Below are 20463 nucleotides of genomic sequence, written 5' to 3'. Positions count from 1 at the left end.
CCTAATTTTGTTACATGGCAACCTGCAATAAATGTCTATGTTCCCCATTGTGGGCACTTCTTGAGAGTTGATTTGCCATTCTTTGTAAATTTAGAGGAATATGTCCTGTCCATATATTGCCCTCCCCTGTATCAACAGTAGCTCATGTTTGGACTTTGCTGGCAAAGTATTACACTGATTGACAACCCAACCTCCAGAGCACTGTTCTGTTGTAAGAAACTGGCACTTGGAAACCAATGGGACAGCTATAACTTTGTCAGAGCTGACTTATGGACTTCTGAGTGAAAGATCCCAATGATATTTTTATTTATACAAAGTTTCTACTTTTTATTTTTATTCTTGTTTTTGGAAAAATTATAGAAACTAACAACGTTAAGAAAATATCCCAAATTATCTATATCTATATTTTCTTTTAATGTGTGCGATTCACGTTTTCATGAAAATTTAGGCTCTGATCCTGCAAATATTTATGCATATGCTTACTTTTACACATTGTTTGGTGTAAATTACCAAAGCTCCATTGTGAAGCTATGACAGTTTACAGCAGCTGAGGGTCTGCTCTGTGAGTACCCCCAATGACTTATTTTACACACTGTGAGTGGTCCTATTGAAATCAGTGGCGCTGTTCAGTGTGTAAAGATAAGCTTATGTGCAAGTCTTTGCAGCATTGGGAATAAAAGTGCATATTTGATTTTTGTTAAACCTTATATGCAAGCGCATAATTGGAATTATTTAAAATAAGTACTTCATAATATCATGGCCCTCTCCTGGTAGATGTAGAATAGCTGCTAGATGTATTGCAGAATTTTTCTAAAGACAATTAGTTCACTTTCAAACCGTGCAAGTTAAAGTTATAAAGGAGGCCTTTTCAGGAGACGTTTCTGGGTTATCAAGGTTTTCACTGTCTGTCCTTCGCCTCTACATTTTCTCACTGGATTCTAGTTTGTTTTGACATTTATATTGTACCGATACAATAATTTTGTTTTGTTTTTTAATGTTATGATGGCTAAAAGATTCTGTGTATTCCTTTTTCCGAAGACCTGTATCCTGCAAAGAGAGCATGCTCTGGCAGAGCAGCATATGTGCAGAGAGCCTGTGGAAGTTGGTGTGGGTCTGGGTGGGCACATGGCTCTGCCTTTGTGGGTCTGTCTGCAGTTATATCTTTAAATGCTGCAGTCTGTGTTAATGATAATTCAGAAGACATAGATCCTGATCTTGCAACCCTCACTGACATGAATAATCCCATTGAAGTCAATGGGAATATTTCCTTGAGTAAGGTTTGCAGTTTCAGGCTATTTTGCTGTACATATCTCCCTTTCTTTAAATATCCTTTGCAGTTAAACTCCCGGCTTCCCCATCTTAAATGGTTACTGGTATTTAATGTTTGTGTATCTTTGTACTGCTTATTCCATGTGCTGATTATTGGGTAAAATGGATCAGCTAGAATTAAAATCCCTACTTCTGTGCACTTTCCAAAGGAGAATAAATAGAAGAATCATTTCAGTTTTGTATCAATAAAAGTTAGTTTCTAAGTAGGTCCATTTGCTGCTGCCAGTTGTAATCCAAGCATTGTCTGACCATTATTAATCAGAGTAACACAATTATTGTATTACATTTTAGTACATTTAAAAATGTAATTCTGTTGATCAGTACTGAGCCTGAAGGTACCACATTCTCCCTTAGTACATTTTGGTTCCATGCAACCGCTTTGTGCAGACTTGGAGCCCTAACAGTTCTAAGAAGACAGAATGAGGACAACATTGTCACATCTAGCTTCCTAGGTAGATTTTAATATATGAAAAAATAGTCAAATATAGAATTACAGATAATTAGAGAAAAATGCTATTCTGATTAAATTGACATGTTTCTAAAATCTGAGAGCCAACATGGAAAGCAAGACTATGCAGCTGCCATGAAGGACCTGAATCACTTTGTTTCCTAAAATAACATTCAGGATCAAGTGTTAAATATTTTTTGCTTAAATCATGGCAACATTTTTTTAGCCAATGCATTTTATATCAGCAGTGATAATTCAGTAATACAAGGTAGGGAGTGTGTGTTTCTGTGTATATGTACGTTTGGTCAGTCACTGTTGTATCCCAATGAGCCTTGATCCTGCAGATGGACCTTGAGTGAACACTGGCACTCACATGGAGCACTGTTGCTCTTGGTAGGGCTCTTCAAAGGTCTCACAGATGAGGGCCAGGGATGTTCTAATTATGTTTTGATAACTCTTGTCGCTGACTATCATTCCCTCCATGCTACTATAAGTCTCTTCTGTCAGAAGATGGAAGATAGTTCTGTCTGGCTAATGGAGTCTTTTAATTTTGTTCTGTTGTTGTTTCCAGAATTATAGCAGATTTGGTTTTGTTATTGAATGTAGTAGTGACCTGAGCTGTTAAATGGAATTAAACTAAAGTAATGATTAGATGATAGTATGGGAATAAGGGTTGTAGCTTTATGGTACTGATGAAGATCAAAATGAGGTGTTGTGTGACTTCACTCTGTAGAATAGAAAACTCTTTAAGGAAAGACTAGATGGTGCAAGATTGGTAATATGAAATGGAACATTTCAGCTCTATCACTGATTCTAATCCAGCCCCTATCAGTAACAACTGGAAGTTATTCCTGTATGAAGAACAGGAGTACTTGTGGCACCTTAGAGACTAACAAATTTATTTGAGCATAAGCTTTCGTGGGCTACAGCCCACTTCATCGGATGTATGTAGTGGAAAATACAGTAGGAAGATATATATATATATACACACACACACAGAGAACATGAAACAGTGGGTGTTATCATACACGCTATAAGGAGAGTGATCAGTTAAGGTGAGCTTTTATCAGCAGGAGAGAAAAAGAACTGTTTGTAGTGGTAATGAAAATGGCCCATTTCCAGCAATTGACAAGGAGATATGAGGAACTGTAGAGGGGTGGGGGGGAAATAAGCATGGGGAAATAGTTTTACTTTGTGTAATGGCCCATCCTCTCCCAGTCTTTATTCAAGCCTAATTTAATGGTGTCCAATTTGCAAATTAATTCCAATTCAGCAGTCTCTCATTGGAGTCTGTTTTTGAAGTTTTTGTTGTTGTAATATTGCGACTGTTAGGTCTGTAATCGAGTGGCCAGGTATGGTGTCTTTCAAATGGCTGGGTGTGGGATGAGTTGGGTGGTCTCAGTCCAGTTCTGAGTAGATCAGATCCATGTCTCACAAGCCACCAAAATTGCTATGCTTATTGGCAGTCTCAGCAGGGAAGCTAAAGATTTAACAGGTGTGAAAGCCGAACCTCTGATACCTAGAGGTGGGCTTTCCAGGTCAGGATTGAGGAGCAGTGTTGGAGCTAGCACAACTTCTATGCGTGCTGTATTGTTCTGTGAGTAAATAGAGGACTTCGGTCTCCCTGGCCATCAAATTGACACATTTTAGAAACTCATACATGGAAAATGTATTTGTCTGTCATATGCCATGCATACACGTGAACCAATATCATAACACTAAATCCACACTACACATTTAAAAATACAAAACAACCAAATTGAAGTGACATCTTTAATGATGACAAGTGTTTGGAAGCTACAATGTGAATCTTTAAACTTAGTCCTCATAATTATACATCTTTTAGCCCCAGACAGATAATTGCAATCCAATTTACAATGCACTTGAGGATTCCATTCCCTAAATGTGCCTCATACACATAGACATTTCTATCTCCAAGCATACATTTTAAAATGTAACTAATCTATGTGCATTAAAGTATTATTATAATATTTGCAGTACAAGTGTCTTCTGAAAATTATTAAGAGTGTATCCTTGGTGTGCTAGATTCCCATGGGCTCTCCCTCTGTGACTGGGCCACCAATTTCCATCCTAGAGTAGAGAACATATCACATAGCAAGTTTCTGCATAAGATAATACTGACATTCAGTATATGATTTTACAAGGGGAAATCTCTGCTAGTTTGCTGGGGGATCATGCCACAGAGAGTGGCTTTGCCTTGTGTTCAGCCCAGCCTCACAACATATTCACTCATGATGCTGAGTTAGCTCTCACATACACAGACAGAATATTTACCAGAGGAACAGGTTTTCTCTTTTATTCATCCTCTCAGTAGCAAAACATGGAGAGAATGATATGGTCCTGGATTTGAAATGTTACTGTATTTTGCTGAGACAACATGGGTGAGGTAGTACTATTTATTGGACCAAGTTCTGTTGGAGAAAGAGACAAGCTTTTGAGCTACACAGAGCTGCTCTTCAGGTCACACTGCAAGCAACTGTATTTTGCTGATATCTGTTTTCTGGGTCCTCTTGTGTATTTCTCCCTGTTGCCGCTGACTAATATTAAACCTCACTTCTTTAAAATTGTCTAAATATATAGCCCATGCTTCTAAAAAAGTGACTTCTGGTTTTCATACACAGATCTGGTTTTTAAGTAGCAGCTTGTGTGCATACATGGGATAACTGCAGGCACAAATTTGGAGACAGTTGAAGCTGTCTGAAGATTCAGTCTCTATCATAGGCACAAAAGATACAAATCAAGTTTCAGAAGGTTTTATGCCCTGATATTTTGGGGGCAAAGCACTTGACTTTCCAGAGGAAGTCCACATTTCACAGTCTTCATCTGTTACTGAATTTTGTGGGACAAAAATAATTTCTCTTCCACCCACTATTTAACAAACATGGTTTCAGTTCTTTTCAGATAAGCTACTTGTGCTTATTGCAGTGTATTGCTCTACTTGCTTATTTAGTGGCAAGAAATATTCTGTAAAAAAGAGCTGTGTTTCATTCACTGTAAAATACAAGTTCAGATCAAAATGAAAAAATATAAAGGTCTTACAATATATATGTGCTATGGTAGTAAAAGAAAAAGCTTCTTTAGATCCAGGGTTACATTTTGTTTATATAGGCCCTGATCCTGCAATCAGACCCACGTGGGCAGATTCCTGCACAGCTCCTCTGACTTCATTGTATGGGCACTGGTGTCTGCCCCTGAAGTTCGAATTGCAAGATTAAGACACAGGCAACTGCTACAGTTTTATGTAATGGATAGATTTGTTTTTGTTACCGTTGTATATTATTAAATCTACTGCTATATGATTACAGTGATGCAAGTGATCGCTTCCTATCAGACAGAATGTTTCACAAGGTACTGTTCATATGAGTGTGTCTTGGTGCATAAGCACAGAATCCAGTAATTCTAACTCAGTGATTGTTATGGACTGGGATGTGTGGGGTCTGGCCTGGTAGTCAGAGCAGGAGTCAGGTCTAGTGGAATCCAAGTGTCCGCACCAGAGTCAACTGCCAATTACCAGAGCCAGGGATCAAATCAGAGTCAGAACCAGGAATTGAAGCTGAGGGTCAGAGCTGAGGTTAGATGCCAAATGCCAGAGCCAAGGGTCAAGCCAGGGTCAGAGGCTTGGGTCAGAGCCAGGACTGGTAACTGATGATTGGAGGCAGGTTGTAAGGGCAGGCAGCTGGAGGAGAGGCCAGGGTCAAGCACAGAGCAGAAGCACAGTGGGAAGAGGAGCAAAGGCAGGGGTGAGGCAGGAGCCAGGAACAGAGCAGGAATCAGGAACGGAGTGGGGGGAGGGGGGTTTGGGTTAGGTGCAGGAGGCAGGCACAAGCAGAATCCAGTGCAGCCATAATAGGAAGTCATCTTGTTGCTTGGGTGAACTTCCTGTGCCTCCTTCTGACTTAGTGTGGTTGGACCAGTTGGTGGAGCCAACCAATCCTCCAATCAGAGCATCTGTGGGTGGTGCCTTTGCTAACACTGTAGTGCAGTAGTTCTCAAATTTTTGTACTGGTGACCCCTTTCACATAGCAAGCCTCTGAGTGCAGCCCCCCTTATAAATTAAAAGCTCTTTTTTATATATTTAATATTATAAATGCTGGAGGCAAAGCAGGGTTTGGAGTAGAGACTGACAGCTCGTGACACCCCCCCCCATGTAATAACCTCGTGACCCCCTGAAGGATCCCGACCCCCAGTTTGAAAATCCCTGCTGCAGTGCTACTAGCTTGTCTGTCAACCAGATTTCAGCAGACATTGGGTGCAGGGCCAGGATCCAGCAGCTGTTTGGGGACACCCAGTCCTGGGTTCAAGATCTGGTACTTCACAGTATCAGAGGGGTAGCCGTGTTAGTCTGGATCTGTAAAAAGCAACAGAGAGTCCTGTGGCACCTTTAAGACTAACAGATGTATTGGAGCATAAGCTTTCGTGGGTGAATGCCCACTTCGTCGGATGCATGTAATGGAAATTTCCAGGGGCAGGTATAAATATGCTGGCAAGAATCAGTCTGGAGATAACGAGGTTAGTTCAATCAGGGAGGGTGAGGTCCTCTGCTAGCAGTTGAAGTGTGAACACCAAGGGAGGAGAAACTGCTTCTGTAGTTGGCTAGCCATTCACAGTCTTTGCTTAATCCTGATCTGATGGTGTCAAATTTGCAAATGAACTGAAGCTCAGCAGTTTCTCTTTGGAGTCTGGTCCTGAAGTTTTTTTGCTGTAAGATGGCTACCTTTACATCTGCTATTGTGTGGCCAGGGAGGTTGAAGTGTTCTCCTACAGGTTTTTGTATATTGCCATTCCTGATATCTGACTTGTGTCCATTTATCCTTTTACGTAGTGACTGTCCAGTTTGGCCAATGTACATAGCAGAGGGGTATTGCTGGCACATGATGGCATATATAACATTGGTGGACGTGCAGGTGAATGAACCGGTGATGTTGTAGCTGATCTGGTTAGGTCCTGTGATGCTGGTGTTGGTGTAGATATGTGGGCAGAGTTGGCATCGAGGTTTGTTGCATGGATTGGTTCCTGAGTTAGAGTTGTTATGGTGTGGTGTGTGGTTGCTGGTGAGAATATGCTTAAGGTTGGCGGGTTGTCTGTGGGCGAGGACTGGCCTGCCTCCCAAGGTCTGTGAAAGAGAGGGATCATTGTCCAGGATGGGTTGTAGATCACTGATGATGCGTTGGAGAGGTTTAAGCTGAGGACTGTAGGTGATGGCCAGTGGAGTTCTGCTGGTTTCTTTTTTGGGCCTGTCTTGTAGCAGGAGGCTTCTGGGTACACGTCTGGCTCTGTTGATTTGTTTCCTTATTTCCTTGCGTGGGTATCGTAGTTGGTATCGTAATGGTTATAGAGGAAATAACTAAAGAACAGAAATCTGGCTTGTTGTGGACACATAAACCTTATTCTGAGCTCACTTACACTCAGGACATGATCAACTTGATCGACTTGAAATCTTGTCAGCAAAATGAGTTAAACTTACGTTGGGAAGGTCCCATGCTAATTTTTGTGGTTTTACAGTCACATTTTCCTATTTTAAAAAATCCTTTTCCATTGTGCGTATGAAAGACTGTCACAATTTCCCCCCTCCCCTTGCAGCTCCCAGCTGCTTTCTGTTCTAGTAACCTTGGGTTTTCCTTGTAACAATAGCAGGAATAAGCTTTTTGGACAAAAGTCTGATATTTATTTATTTATTTTTAAGTTGTGTGTGTCTATTTTGACATCAATAAGAGTTATCCTGGGGGTAAAACAGGTGTATGAACAAGACTTCCTAATTTGTATCAAAGACACTCTTGTTCCTACCAAGATGTTTGAGATCTCCATAAAGCTTTACTTCTTTTAAAATGTATTTATTTTTTTAATACAATTAAATCACTTTTATCACCTCTATTTCTGTTCCACAAATGCTCATCAGAGAGAGGGAACATAGCCAGCCAATGAATAAAATACTTTATTTGACAGAATATCCTATCGCCTAGAACTGGAAGGGACCTTGAAAGGTCATAGAGTCCAGCCCCCTGCCTTCACTAGCAGGACCAAGTACTGATTTTGCCCCCAATCCCTAAGTGGCCCCTTCAAGGATTGAACTCACAACCCTGGGTTTAGCAGGCCAATGCTCAAACCACTGAGCTATCCCTCCCGCCCAATGCATTGTCTGCATTGCTGATTTTATGATAGATTATTTTTATTTTATAAAAATTGTCTTAAATTAGTTCCTCAAAATGAAGTCTCGAGAATGGCTAACAGGATTTTGGATGATGATTCTCATGTTGGTACAATGTCAGTGATATGTATATGAACACGGTATAATTAGTGTGATTTTGATTTCAGTGCAAAGCTTTTGAAACAGTTTGAAAATGTGATAACTTTCCAAACCATAGTTTCAAAAGGGAATCCTTTTGTCTAATAGTTGGCAAGGGCTTCCTCATAAGGCTACTTAAGCGTGTTTTATAGAAACATCTTTCCCTTGATTAATCCACTTTCATGAGATCATTTTGCTGAAATACTGTTCCTCGCTACAGTGGACTGATTCTTCACTGCCTTGCTACTTGATCGGTCACGTATGCCAATGAAAAGCAGGCATAAAATGCTGCTGATTTCATAGCATTTTACACTGATTGTACACAGGTAAATGACTGCACAAGATGCAAGGCAGTGGAGAGTAAGTCCCAGTGTCTGCAGTCTTTGCATCTTAGCATCTGCAATGGAACTGTTTCTTTAATAGAACGATTTTTTGTGGGGGGGGGAGACAGGAGGTGTAAACTGGTAGTTTTAAAAACTGTTAAAATTAAGAATAGAAATAAACAAATACTTTTCTCTACGTTTTTCATTACAGGAAATGGTATAAAAATATAGTTTAAATAATTTCTTTGTGAGTCACCCAGTTTTCAGAGGTGGCTGTGGTGGCTACAGGTGCTCTATACCTCTGAAACTCAGGCTACTTATTTAGTGCCTAAATGTGGATTTAGTTGCCGAACATTAGGCATCCCAAGTTTTCAAGGATTTGCCCAAATGGATTACCAAACTTGTGTTAAATAATCTTAATTAACCCACATCCTCCTCTGCAAAAGCCCAGGAGAACCGTTGGAATTTGCAGCTTCTCCTGAATGTTACCAAATCCAAGCTCCGACTAACCAAGGAGGGAAGCAAATTTTGACCAGGCAGTTAACTAGAGCACCTCGGATTATCTCAACTGCCATAGTAATAGATGAAGCCATCTTTCAAATAGCTGGGATCGAAACCATTTATGGCTTTAAAGAGCAAATCCAGTGCCTTAACAGTCTTTGCTTTATTATTATTATTATCATTGTTGTTGTTTGTACTACTGTAGTGCCTAGGAGCCCTGTTCATGGACCAGGACCCCATTGTGCTAGGCGCTGTAGAAACACAACAGAAAGATGGTCCCTGCCCCCAAAAGCTTACAGTCTAACTATGACAAGAGACAACAGATGGATACAGACAGACTGGGAAGTACAAGGAAACAATAGATCTCCAATCCATTCTGATGGGATATATTCTGGTGACTGGTTTTGAATTTCTATAGTACTCGCTCCTTGGTGCATTCAGAGAAATTGGTTAAAGTATTGGCTTGAATAATATAGTTTGGGGTATGATAAGATGTTGATTTATATTTGTACTTCATTGTTCTGGTGCAAATGAAGTACTAATGTCACGTGTGTGTGTGCGCGCGCAGAGAGTGATCTGGTATAAAAGTTTTATTGCATGTGTTTGGAATGGCCCTTGTTATTCACAAATGAGTTATGTAGCTCCCTCCAAACTTATCAGTAAACACTTTACAGCATATTACCCCATCATGTATTCAGTAGTATATATCAAATATGTTAGATGTAAAACTGTCAGGAATGTTTTATAGAATTTGTTTAGTTTATTGATATTGTTTCTTGTATCCCTTTCCTTGTAAATCCAGGTGCTTTTGTTACCCTAAGTACCACTGTGCAATGCTTGGTGTGAGAGACATTTTAACTAACACTCACAAAAATGACTTAAAACGGCTTTTCTAGACCTAAAAATGTCACAGCACTAAAGTAGTTTTCTCAGGGAGCTATCAGGCGGGAAGTGATCACTAGACCTTAGTGGGAAGCTCCCATTTCCAATATATAAAGCTCCCTTTCTAGTCCCGTGGGGCCACTGGATAATTAACTTTTCAGTTACGACATTTTCATTTATAGAAAAGCTGTTGTGGCCCAGGACTGAACTAGGCTTCAGATAGGAGTGCAATTTTTTGGGTGGGGAGGAGGAAACCTTTCTCTGGCAGACTTTGAAGCTCCACTGTGGTTTGCAATATTAAAATATTTCCCAGGAAGAAGAATTAGTGGGGGAGAGGGTAGATCAGCTGGTCCTGGGTATGTGTTAAATTACACAAGCATATGACAAATCAATTTATCACATGAATAGCACTTCTACGTACATGGTGTACAAAACTTAATAATTGAAAAAATGGAGCACACCAAGTTCGGGACTGCGTTTCAATTCTTCAGGGTTGCTTGTTTAGTTAATAGTTGAACTCGATCATTACAAACAGTTTTGCACAATATAAGTTGGGCATTAGCAAAGCAGCTGCATCATGTATGTAGAGCTGAACCTAATTGAAAGCTTCTCTGGAAAAGAAGGAAGTGATTGCTAAAAACTCCAGAGTGGTGGGGAATCAGAAATGAAAGGGGTGGCATGTGAGATCACAAATTTCTTTCTATATACTTTAGTAACCTCTGCATTTAAAAAATGACTCCCTGCTACAGCTAATGGGTGAAATTCTGGCTTTCCTGAAATCAGTGGGGGTTCTGCTATTGACTTCAGTAGAGCCAGGATTTCACCCAATAAGTATGACAAAGTAAGAAAAACCTGGCTGGCCTTGGAAAAGGCTGATTACAGATTTATGCAGAGTCTGTGGGGATTACAAATTCCGAAAACCATACACCACATGTGGGCCATGCAGCTATAACAAAAACTTACTGTGCTGCATGAGTGCTAAAATTAAATTTTAACATATCAGGGCTGCTATCTTCAGGAGGTTATTCTGAGCAAGGTATTCCACTGAACACTAGCGTGCAAAAATTTGGGTTAGTGATATGTCTACATTCCAGTTAATAATTGAATGTGGATTATCTAATTAATCCAGTTTGTTGGGTGTTGGCTGAGCCACGTGCTGAGAAACAACATCCAACACCTTGCTTACTATGCAAAACGGTCCCGTCTGCTTTAATCTTGACCGATTTGGACCTTTGATATTTTTTCTTAGACAATCTGCTTCATCTGACTCGTCATCATTCCAGGATAGTGGTCTCCTTGGGGCTCTCTCCTAACACTGATATGGTACAGAAGATTTAAAATCAGGTACTGTCGTGTGCCCTTCCCCGCAACAAAAACAAAATGCAGAACTTAATGCATCTTTTTTTTTCCCATGTGATTTATCTTAATATTTTTGGTTCTTTCAGCTGATGTTCACAAGGAATAGAGTCACGTGATGTATGAAGGCAAACACATACACTTCTCTGAGGTTGACAATAAGCCCTTGTGCTCATATAGCCCCAAACTGTGCAAGCAGAGGCGACTTAACGGCTACGCCTTCTGTATCAGACACGTTCTGGAGGACAAGACTGCCCCCTTCAAGCAATGTGAATATGTGGCCAAGTATAACAGCCAACGCTGCACCAACCCTATCCCCAAATCTGAGGACCGTAGGTGAGTGATGGTGGCCCTCCATTCATTGAAAATAGCTTCAGTCAGCTTGGCTACAAATTTGGTTTTACTGATTGGGAACTGTCTTCATGGTTAGGGAGAAAGGGGTCAAATAGATTGAATATCAGTATGTTTCTGTAAGTTTTTTTTTTTTTTTTTTTTTTTAAAGACCAATATGGTTTTTTGTTATTTCTGGGGAATCAGATAGGGGAAAAGGAAGAAGCGAAGTATATATTCAAGCAAGATTATTGCTTTTCCTCAAATTTCACTTCAAACTCTACTGATCAAACTGATCACATAATACTTACGTTTCCACTTCATTTGTTTAGCTACTGAGTATACCTGGGAATTGATGCTCTTAAAAGGTGCTTGAATTGCTTGAGGAAGATTGTGGTTGGACATCTGGGTTTGGTGCGGTTGGCAAAACATATAGCTGGGGAGTTGCAAGAGTGCATAGGCTCCTGGTGAGAGTTTGGGGAGCTCAGGACAGAGTCAAAATTCAGGGCTCCTTCAGTTTAGGTACTCACATGACCCCTATAACCATATTATTTGAGCACCTCACACATGTTAATAAATATATCTTCAGAGTATCCCTGTGCGGTAGGGAAGTATTATCCATATCTCACAGTAGGAGGATTGAGGCACAGAAATTAAATGACTTGCCCAAGGTTACATAGGAAGTCTGTGGCAGAGCCAGGAATTGGAACCAGACTTCCAGAATCCCAATCCGGTGCCTTAGCCACAAGACCATTCTTCCTCGCCCTTTAAGACTGGTTTAAATATTGACATCATTGGAATTGCATGGGGTGTAAGTAAGGGCAGAATTTGGTTTTAATTTCCTTATGTTGTGGCTGACTTGCATACAAGTTGTGGTCAGAAATGTGGCTGACTTCTAATTTTGGCTACATGGTGCCCATGACATTATATTTCTGAAGAGCCACTATCATACTTCTCACCACTAGTATGGTATTTCAAACAATGAAATAAAGTGTTTATTAACTATCTGAGATTGGAATTTGTTCCATGGAAATCATTATTTTTAACCCCAAAAGTAAACAGAATATGACAAAAAAGAAATGGACAGCTCTTCACTGACCTTTCATGTTATTAGCTGCCATTCGCTAACCTTTCACATTATTAATAGTGTTCCCACTGTGCCCTACATAGAACTTCCTTTTCGGTTCCCAGCTCCCTCTCTTGTCTGACACAGCAGTTGGGTTGTGCTCTAAATTAACTTGCGCTTCACCTGCCATTTCAGTTGAGGAGACTGATGAAGTGAGAAGAATGTTTATCAAAAGCTCTAGGACAAATGCTTAGATGGCACAGTATGAATAATGTCAAGCCATGATTTGATAATCATTGACCATTCCTCTGCTAGTCTCCAATAGAGACTGGAGATAAGGTTAAAAAAAAAAAAAATCATCATGGAAATTGCCAGATCAAATGATACATTGTCATTTCAGATGCAAGAACTAAGTGGGCCAAAGTCCCTGTTCACCTTCTAATCATAGTTTTTATAAAACCTCCAAAATTTAAGTGAAAGTTCCTAGGTCCCATGTGTCCCTATGTAATTTGATATTAATCTTTCAAGCGTGAAACCAATTCATTGTGTAAAATAAAATGTATCAAAATGTGTACAGCACACTATGATAACTTCTGGAGTGTGTTTTATTAGAATAATTAAACTGCATGACAAGTGTTGCATTATAGCATTTGAAAGTTGAGGATAGCAGGTGTGTGAAGAAGGGAATAAAACTTTGTCAAATGAGAGATGCTGGAATGAATATTTTCAAAGACTGCGTCTCAGAATAGAGTCTGCAGTTTAGCAATAGGGTTTCATGAGTTTCCAATAATAAGTTTGGAGCAGGCACAAAATGACAGTTCTTGGCTGATGTGGATATATCTATATCATAGGAGACTTACTTTTCACACTCAGTTCAGTATGGAGATATTTGCCATTTCTTCATCCTTTGCTTGCCACCTTTAATTTTCTATGCCAAGACTTTGTATTTCATCTGACATCAGACAACCCACTTTCATTATACAGTTTGTTACATAATTGTGTAGGATCAGAAGTGAGCCATAGAACGCTTCGATAACTTTCATCTTCATCCTATATAATTTGGAAGCTTATAAAAAAAACTTACAATAAAGGAGGGCAAAAGCACTCGCATGCAAAAAGCCTCAGATCTGATCAGGAGACGATAAACAAAATTATTTCCCGACCCCCAAGCAGAAAAATAGTTAATATTCCTTTAACTCACTAAATTCATTATTAACCATTCAAGTTCTTCAAATTAAATCTATTAGTACACGACTTCACCTCCTCAATTAGAAGTCTATTCTGCCTATTCAAGCCTCTCTGTAAAATTACATGTTCCCTCTTAACTTTGAATTTGTCCCCTAATTCTGATCTGTCCAAGTACTGCAAATAGATAACGAAGCTCAATTTTATTATTTTAATTATGTTGCATTACACTTTATATAGATTAAACACTTATTTCATCTCTTAATTGTCTTCTTTCAAAATGAAATAAATCCACATTTGTTAGTCTCTTCTGATTTGTAAGTCCCTCCTTTCCATTTTTTCCATCTTTCTTAACATACATGATACTCTTCAACTTAACTAGATCTTTCTTTAAATAAGATAATTGGAACTCCGCACTACTCCAAGGTCTTGTATACACTAGAAAGCAGAATGTGTTAGACATCAGGTGTAAACATGGCTCCCCTAATCCCTTCCCCCTTGAAGTAATTGTTCTGCTGGAAGCCAGTGGAGCTTAATATCCTTTGTACACTCCATGTTTGACTGTTAGTCCTAATAGGGCTCAACCACATTCCCTTACAGTGTGTGTTGATCACAGTTCACCCTGTCTACACCAGAGTGACAGGTGTTTTTATCACTGATTTCGGGGTGGGGAAGGAGAAATGATCATATTTAACATTCAGTATAAAATACTTAGGGCTTCTGATTTTCAGTTTTAACTGATAAACATCAGTAAAACACTACCCATCAATAGAAATTGGTGTTTATCCAATAAACATTGGAAATGGTTACTTGTGTATATAAGGGCTAATCTACAAGGAGCAGTAATGTGGACTACAGGGATATGATTTTAACTGCACTAATGTGTTGCACATTAATTGGTCTATGTAGACCCTGCTGGTGTGCACTAAAGATTCTCTAGTGTGCTTTAATGTAGTGCTGTGTTTGAAACAGTACTATGTTAAAGCGCACAAGGGAACATTACACAGATTACTCATTACAGTATATTCAAAGAGAGCCCTGAACTACCTCTCCTTCCCCCCAATTTTGGACATATATATAAAACTCACAAATTGCTAAAAATAACCCCCCCCAAAATGAAACTAATAAACTTAGAAAAACAGAAGCCCTAACAATACACATAGCACTATCCGTTAAGGATTTAAAAGATCCAAAGCCTTTCCCTCTACCATATTAAAGAGAAAATGTCAGATTAAAAATAGCCTGAAACTGACAATTTTTTGCAATCTAACTCCCTGTCCTTTGTTACTTATTTTTTGTGTTTCCTTTGATTTGGGCAATGAAAACAGATTAGTCAGTTTCACCTTCCTGCTCATGCCCAAGTACAGGGCTGTCTTGTTTGGGATACAAACACTACAGGGAAATGTTTAAACCAAACAAAACTATTTTCATTGGAATAACAACAAAACCATGGAAACATTTCTATTGTGCTTGTTTTGTACTTTTTCCCCCCCCCCTTAAATCATTCTGACAGTGTCTCTTGCTAGACTGACACCTATATTAGTTTAAAATACTTAATTTCTTAACATTAAGCATGTGAGTACTCCCATTGACTTCAACCGAAGCAGTATTACGTCCTGAATGACTTTTATCTATTACAGCAGTCAATTTAAAAAAAAAAAAAAAAAAAAAGTACTTCAATACGCCTTCTGCAGGAATCTCCTGTGAGACTTTTCCACAAAGATTGCACACATTTAGTATCAGCCCTCTGATTAATTCATTACCTTTTGTAATCTATTAACTAACTTGCATTTAGACAATAATCTATAGCAGGGGTTATCAAACTTCATTGCACCGTGACCCCTTTCTGACAACAAAAATTACTACACGACCCCAGGAGGGGGGACCGAAGCCTGAGTCTGCCTAATTCCCACTGTCCCATGTGAGGGAGACAAAGCCTGAGTCCCACTGCCCTGGGCAGGATAGTGGTCAAAGCCAAAGCCCAAGGGTTTCAGCCCCAGCCAGGGAGCCTGTAACTGAGCCCCGCTGCCCAGGGCTGGATCCCTCGGGTTTTGGTTTCAGCCCCAAGCCTCAGCAAGTCTAAGCCAGCCCTGGCAACCCCATTAAAATGGGGTCGTGACCCACTTTGGAGTCCTGACCCACAGTTTGAAAACCGCTGATCAATAGTGTTAAATTTTGTCATGAGGTTTTGAAAATACAGGTTTTGAAAATATTAAATCAATTGTTCCTCTCCACATAGACCAAAAATAATTTCATTTTAAAATGCATACTGACTCATAGCTGTTAAATAGTACCTCCCCAAACATGTCTGTAAGCTATCAATAAATATCTCCAGTTTTTAATATAGATGTTAAACTTTCAAGCCCGTAATTTTCAGCCTCCTTCCTTGAATCTTTCTTTTTAAATATAAGAATTATGGTCCCCAATCCTGCAATTTGAAATAGGCAGACCTCCATTGGCATCAGAGACTCTACACTGGTGCAAAGAAATCATAGTTGCTATTTCTCAATCACCTGATGGTTCTAGAGTATCTAGACAGCCTAGAATTAATTGTTTATCTGTTAGATCCCCTAATCTAGTATGTCATCTGTCGCTGTAGATCATCATTACCCCTAGTCCTTTAGTTTTAATACATCTGAGACAGACTGTCAATGGTTTTAAAGTAAAATTAACTAGAAAAGAGTTCATTAGTATGGTGTACGTTGAAAAGACAGAGTTAATACACTTCTGTGACTGAGAGACAAATTACAAGAGGCTTTTTCCCATGGACAGTCTTGAATTGGAGATCTTTGCTGAGAAGGGCCACTACTCAGCAGACCACTGGTTGAGAAGCGCTGCCTTAAAGGACAGAGCATCACTTTGCAATCACTGGAGTCTATGTACAGGTTTACCCGAGAGGGGTAAGATAGCATCTCATGATGCCTGATACAGCTTACAATGACCTGCATTACACTAGGGAAGGATCAAAGCAAGGAGGCATGGTCTACTGGTTAGAGCAGGAGACTGGGAGTCAGGGGCTCTGAATTCTATTACTAGCTCTGACACTCTTTGACCTTGGCCATGTCACCTCTCCAGCCTAGCATTTCCCCTCATTTATAAGGTGGAGAAATGAACCTGGTGTGAGACTTGTTCATAAAATGCTCTGAGCTCTTTGGCTGAAAGGCACGACAGAAGTTCAGTGTATTAAGAGTACTGGGACATGGCACAGTCAAAGAAATGTAGCTTGCTCCATCACATATAGCACCATAACCACATGCACTTCCTTTCTGGTTCGCAGCAGCCACACTGCAAGCATTCACCTTGCTGGCCTTGTGCTGTCTGCTGGGGGACTCCATGAGAGAACCAATTGTTAAGTTAAGTCCAGGCTTAAAAAATCCACTTCCCCAGTCACCTCTTGCAAGGCTTCCCTGGACAGCATGGGGATCTAAGCCATCAATTTGATATCTACCTTTGGCTACACATTTAGTTCTCTGGCTAGCACCCACATTTTTCTGTATTAACCACCAAGAGTGCGCTCGGTGCTGCCACAGGGGGGAGGGATAGCTCAGTGGTTTGAGCATTGGCCTACTAAACCCAGGGTTGTGAGTTCAATCTTTGAGGGGGCCAGCTAGGGCTCGGGGGCAAAAAAAAATAGTTGGGGATTGGTTCTGCTTTGAGCAGGGGGTTGGACTAGATGACCTCCTGAGGTCCCTTCCAACCTCAATATTCTATGATTCTATAGCAGCTTGAAATCCATATTTGTGCTATAATGTGTGTGTATATTTTCATTGCATTATATAAGCAATGCACAGTGATGACCGGATAGAACATTTTTGCCTATATTAATATAGTTTTTGATCTGATTTACTCAGTTGCTCTTTATGATACGTACTTAACCATGGAAAATAACATACAGCTAAAGCCATTTATTTAGTTGCTTAATCATCAAACACAAATAGTGGCCCTTCTCAGCAAAGATCTCCAATTCAAGACTGTCAATGGGAAAAAGCCTCTTGTAATTTGTCTCTCAGTCACAGAAGTGTATTAACTCTGTCTTTTCAACGTACACCATACTAAAACCATGCAAATTCACTCTCCATGAAAGAACAGCCTGATAGCAGAGGTAGTAGTCTCTATTATAATTTTAAATATGGGATTTTAAAATGGTTCCATTTGACTGGCCCTTAATAGCTTTCTTCTTGTCAGGGCCCTTTAGTTTATATTCTAATGCAGTGGTTCTCAAACTTTTTTTTTTTTTCCCCCCACGGACCACTTGAAAATTGCTGAGGATCTCGGCAGACCACTTAATGATCTTCCCAAACGTTGCTTGTACTGTTCGCTAACTATTGCAAAGCGCTTTGGATAAAACTGCTATATTAAAAAAAAAAAAAGCAATAATAATTAACGTTTTTTTGTTCTAAAAATAAAAAGCACACAACTCATATTTTAATATCCGTATTCTTACCTTTCTAATGCAATGGATGTGCCCTCTCTCCCCCACCGCGGCAGTCCCCGAGCTGGGGCTGGGAAGGAGAGGGGGGTCTCTCCCTCTCTCCCCCACCGCAGCAGCCACCGAGCTGGGGCTGGGAAGGAGAGGGGTCTCTCCCCCCCACCGCGGCAGCCCCTGAGCTGAGGTTGGGAAGGAGGTGGGTCTCTCCCCAGCAGCCACAGCCCTGTAGCTGGGGAAAGTTGCCTCTTTCTCTGACCACCGCAGCCCTGCACGTCCCAAATTCCCCCCACCCCCTCTTCTCACCCCACTGCCCCCTCCCACCTACCCCCTATTCCCCCCAAGGCCACCACCTCACCTTACATGTGTGTCTTCTGCAGGATCCAGGCACCTAATTAGTGGAGCCACGCCTGCGCGGCTCCACCAGTTAGGTGGGTGGCTCTTCAATCTCTTGTGTGAGGCCGCCAAGGTGCGCAGGAACTATCCACAGACCACCTGAATGGAGCTCACGGACCACAGTTTGAGAACCTCTGTCCTAATGTATCATACAGTCCATTTGTCTTGTTCACCTTGCCCTGTATGTGTCCATTAAGGAGATGAGGGATAGATTTTTTATTTTTTTTATTTTTTTGAAAGGATAGGTATTTGGCTCTCATATGAATAACATACTAAGACTTCTTAAAAATCCAAAAACGATAAATTCTCTCATGTGGAAGTTTTTATTTTATATTATGGATCTGGAACATGAGAAGTGATCGTAGAAACTCAGTAGTACAAACATGAGTTAATAATCTAAATTTTTCAGTGGCAGGTCAGATGGTTTTTGTTGTTGTTGGGGTTTCCTGTTTGTGGTTTCATCTTTTTTGCTTTCTTAAGTGTGTTTGTTTAAAAGAAGAGAAAAAGGAACTTACTGTTTTCACTTTTGAAGGTACTGCAACAGCCACCTACAGGTACTTGGCTTTATACCTAAAAAGGAGAGGAAGAAAAAGAATGATCCAATAGAGGAAGTGAAGGTCAGGCACCAGATGGATGCTATGGCCTTCAGTCTGACAGTGCCCACACTGGCCTTGAAGATGTCCAATGGACTGGATGGGATGTCCCTCTCTCCACCAGGGGCTAGGCTTCCTCTCCACTACCTGGAAGCAGAGTTAGAAGATCCCTTTGCTTTCAATGAGGAGGAGGATGACTTAAAGAAAGGGGCAACGGTGAGGAAAAAGTTGCAGAGCAAGTTGGCCCAAAACCGGCAGCGCCAGAGAGAAACCGAGATTTTAAAAGTTCACCAAGAGCACTTTAGCCCCCTTCCTGCACCTTTGCAGCAGCAGCCACTGCAGCAGCACTCCCATCTGCCACCTTTATCAACTTCTTTAAAGCCTACAGGGCTACCGCAGGGCTTAGTCTGCAAGTCGCCTCAACCTCAGAACACCAGCCTACCAATGCAGGGAGTGGCACCCACCACACACACTATAGCACAAGCAAGGCAGATGTCTAACAAGAGACCCCTGCCTCTCCTGCCACCCACCAGGGCTCCTGTCATGGACCCACCAAGGACTGATCGGGTCCTCATGAAAGCCACAGCCTTCTCTCCACACTCATCCTGCATGAGCCGGCTACAGAGACTGGTGAAACTGTGCACTCGAAAACAGCAGCTGGAAACTGATCTGTTTCCACATTTAGGTAGGTAGATGATTACGTACATCACTGCACTGTTTTTTCAGGTTGCTATGAGATTATATGCCTTTAAATTCATCAGGACATGCACTTATACCTTTCTGAAAGGGGGAAATATGTCAAGAAATGTATAGGCAGGTCACATCTGTTTTACAACTCTTTTTTATTCTTTATAACTTGTTAAAAAAAAAAAGCTAGTTAATGATTTTGAGAGGCCAAACTGGGGTATAACTCACTGTCAGGTGTGTGTGTGTTTTTGTTTTTCATTTTCAAGTGAAGCAGTAAAGATGGTCCTGATTGTTCTTAGACTGAGTATACAGACCAGGTTAGACCTAGAGCCTATGTTGTAAAACCCAAATATTAAACTAATGAAAAAAGGAGATTGTGGAATGAAAGTGCAAATACAACTTTGAGGCTTTAATTGTGCCTTCTGTGCACACCCAAAACACCAGTTGACTTCACTGGGAATTTTAAGTGCAAACTGCTAAGATATGGGATCTGATTCAGTAAAAGAAAGACTAGTGGTGTATTCCACTAGAGAATGAGGATTCAGAAGCTGATTATGGAGGTGCGGTTCTTCCATGATTTTGTGCAGAAGTTGTCCATTTAACCCATTAATAATATATACTACTATTAATTTATTAT

At 40.4% G+C, this 20463-nt stretch overlaps 1 protein-coding gene across 2 annotated transcripts in view; it reads left to right on the top strand.

Annotated features, from left to right (window-relative positions):
• INO80D (INO80 complex subunit D) overlaps positions 1–20463 on the top strand; it is a 46533-nt gene that overhangs the window by 2427 nt on the left and 23643 nt on the right. The window contains exons 2-5 of one of the 2 annotated variants that reach the window (XM_065413203.1): positions 9111–9299; positions 11037–11131; positions 11233–11479; positions 19079–19824. In XM_065413203.1, coding sequence (XP_065269275.1) covers positions 11262–11479; positions 19079–19824 — 964 coding nt within the window. In that variant the 5' untranslated portion in view covers positions 9111–9299; positions 11037–11131; positions 11233–11261. The remainder of the gene's footprint in view (positions 1–9110; positions 9300–11036; positions 11132–11232; positions 11480–19078; positions 19825–20463) is intronic. The other variant, XM_065413204.1, reaches the window with a different exon arrangement.

This window comes from Emys orbicularis, chromosome 11 (assembly GCF_028017835.1).
Source record: "Emys orbicularis isolate rEmyOrb1 chromosome 11, rEmyOrb1.hap1, whole genome shotgun sequence".
Lineage (NCBI taxonomy): Eukaryota > Metazoa > Chordata > Testudines > Emydidae > Emys > Emys orbicularis.
This window is presented reverse-complemented; position numbering and strand designations above follow the sequence as displayed.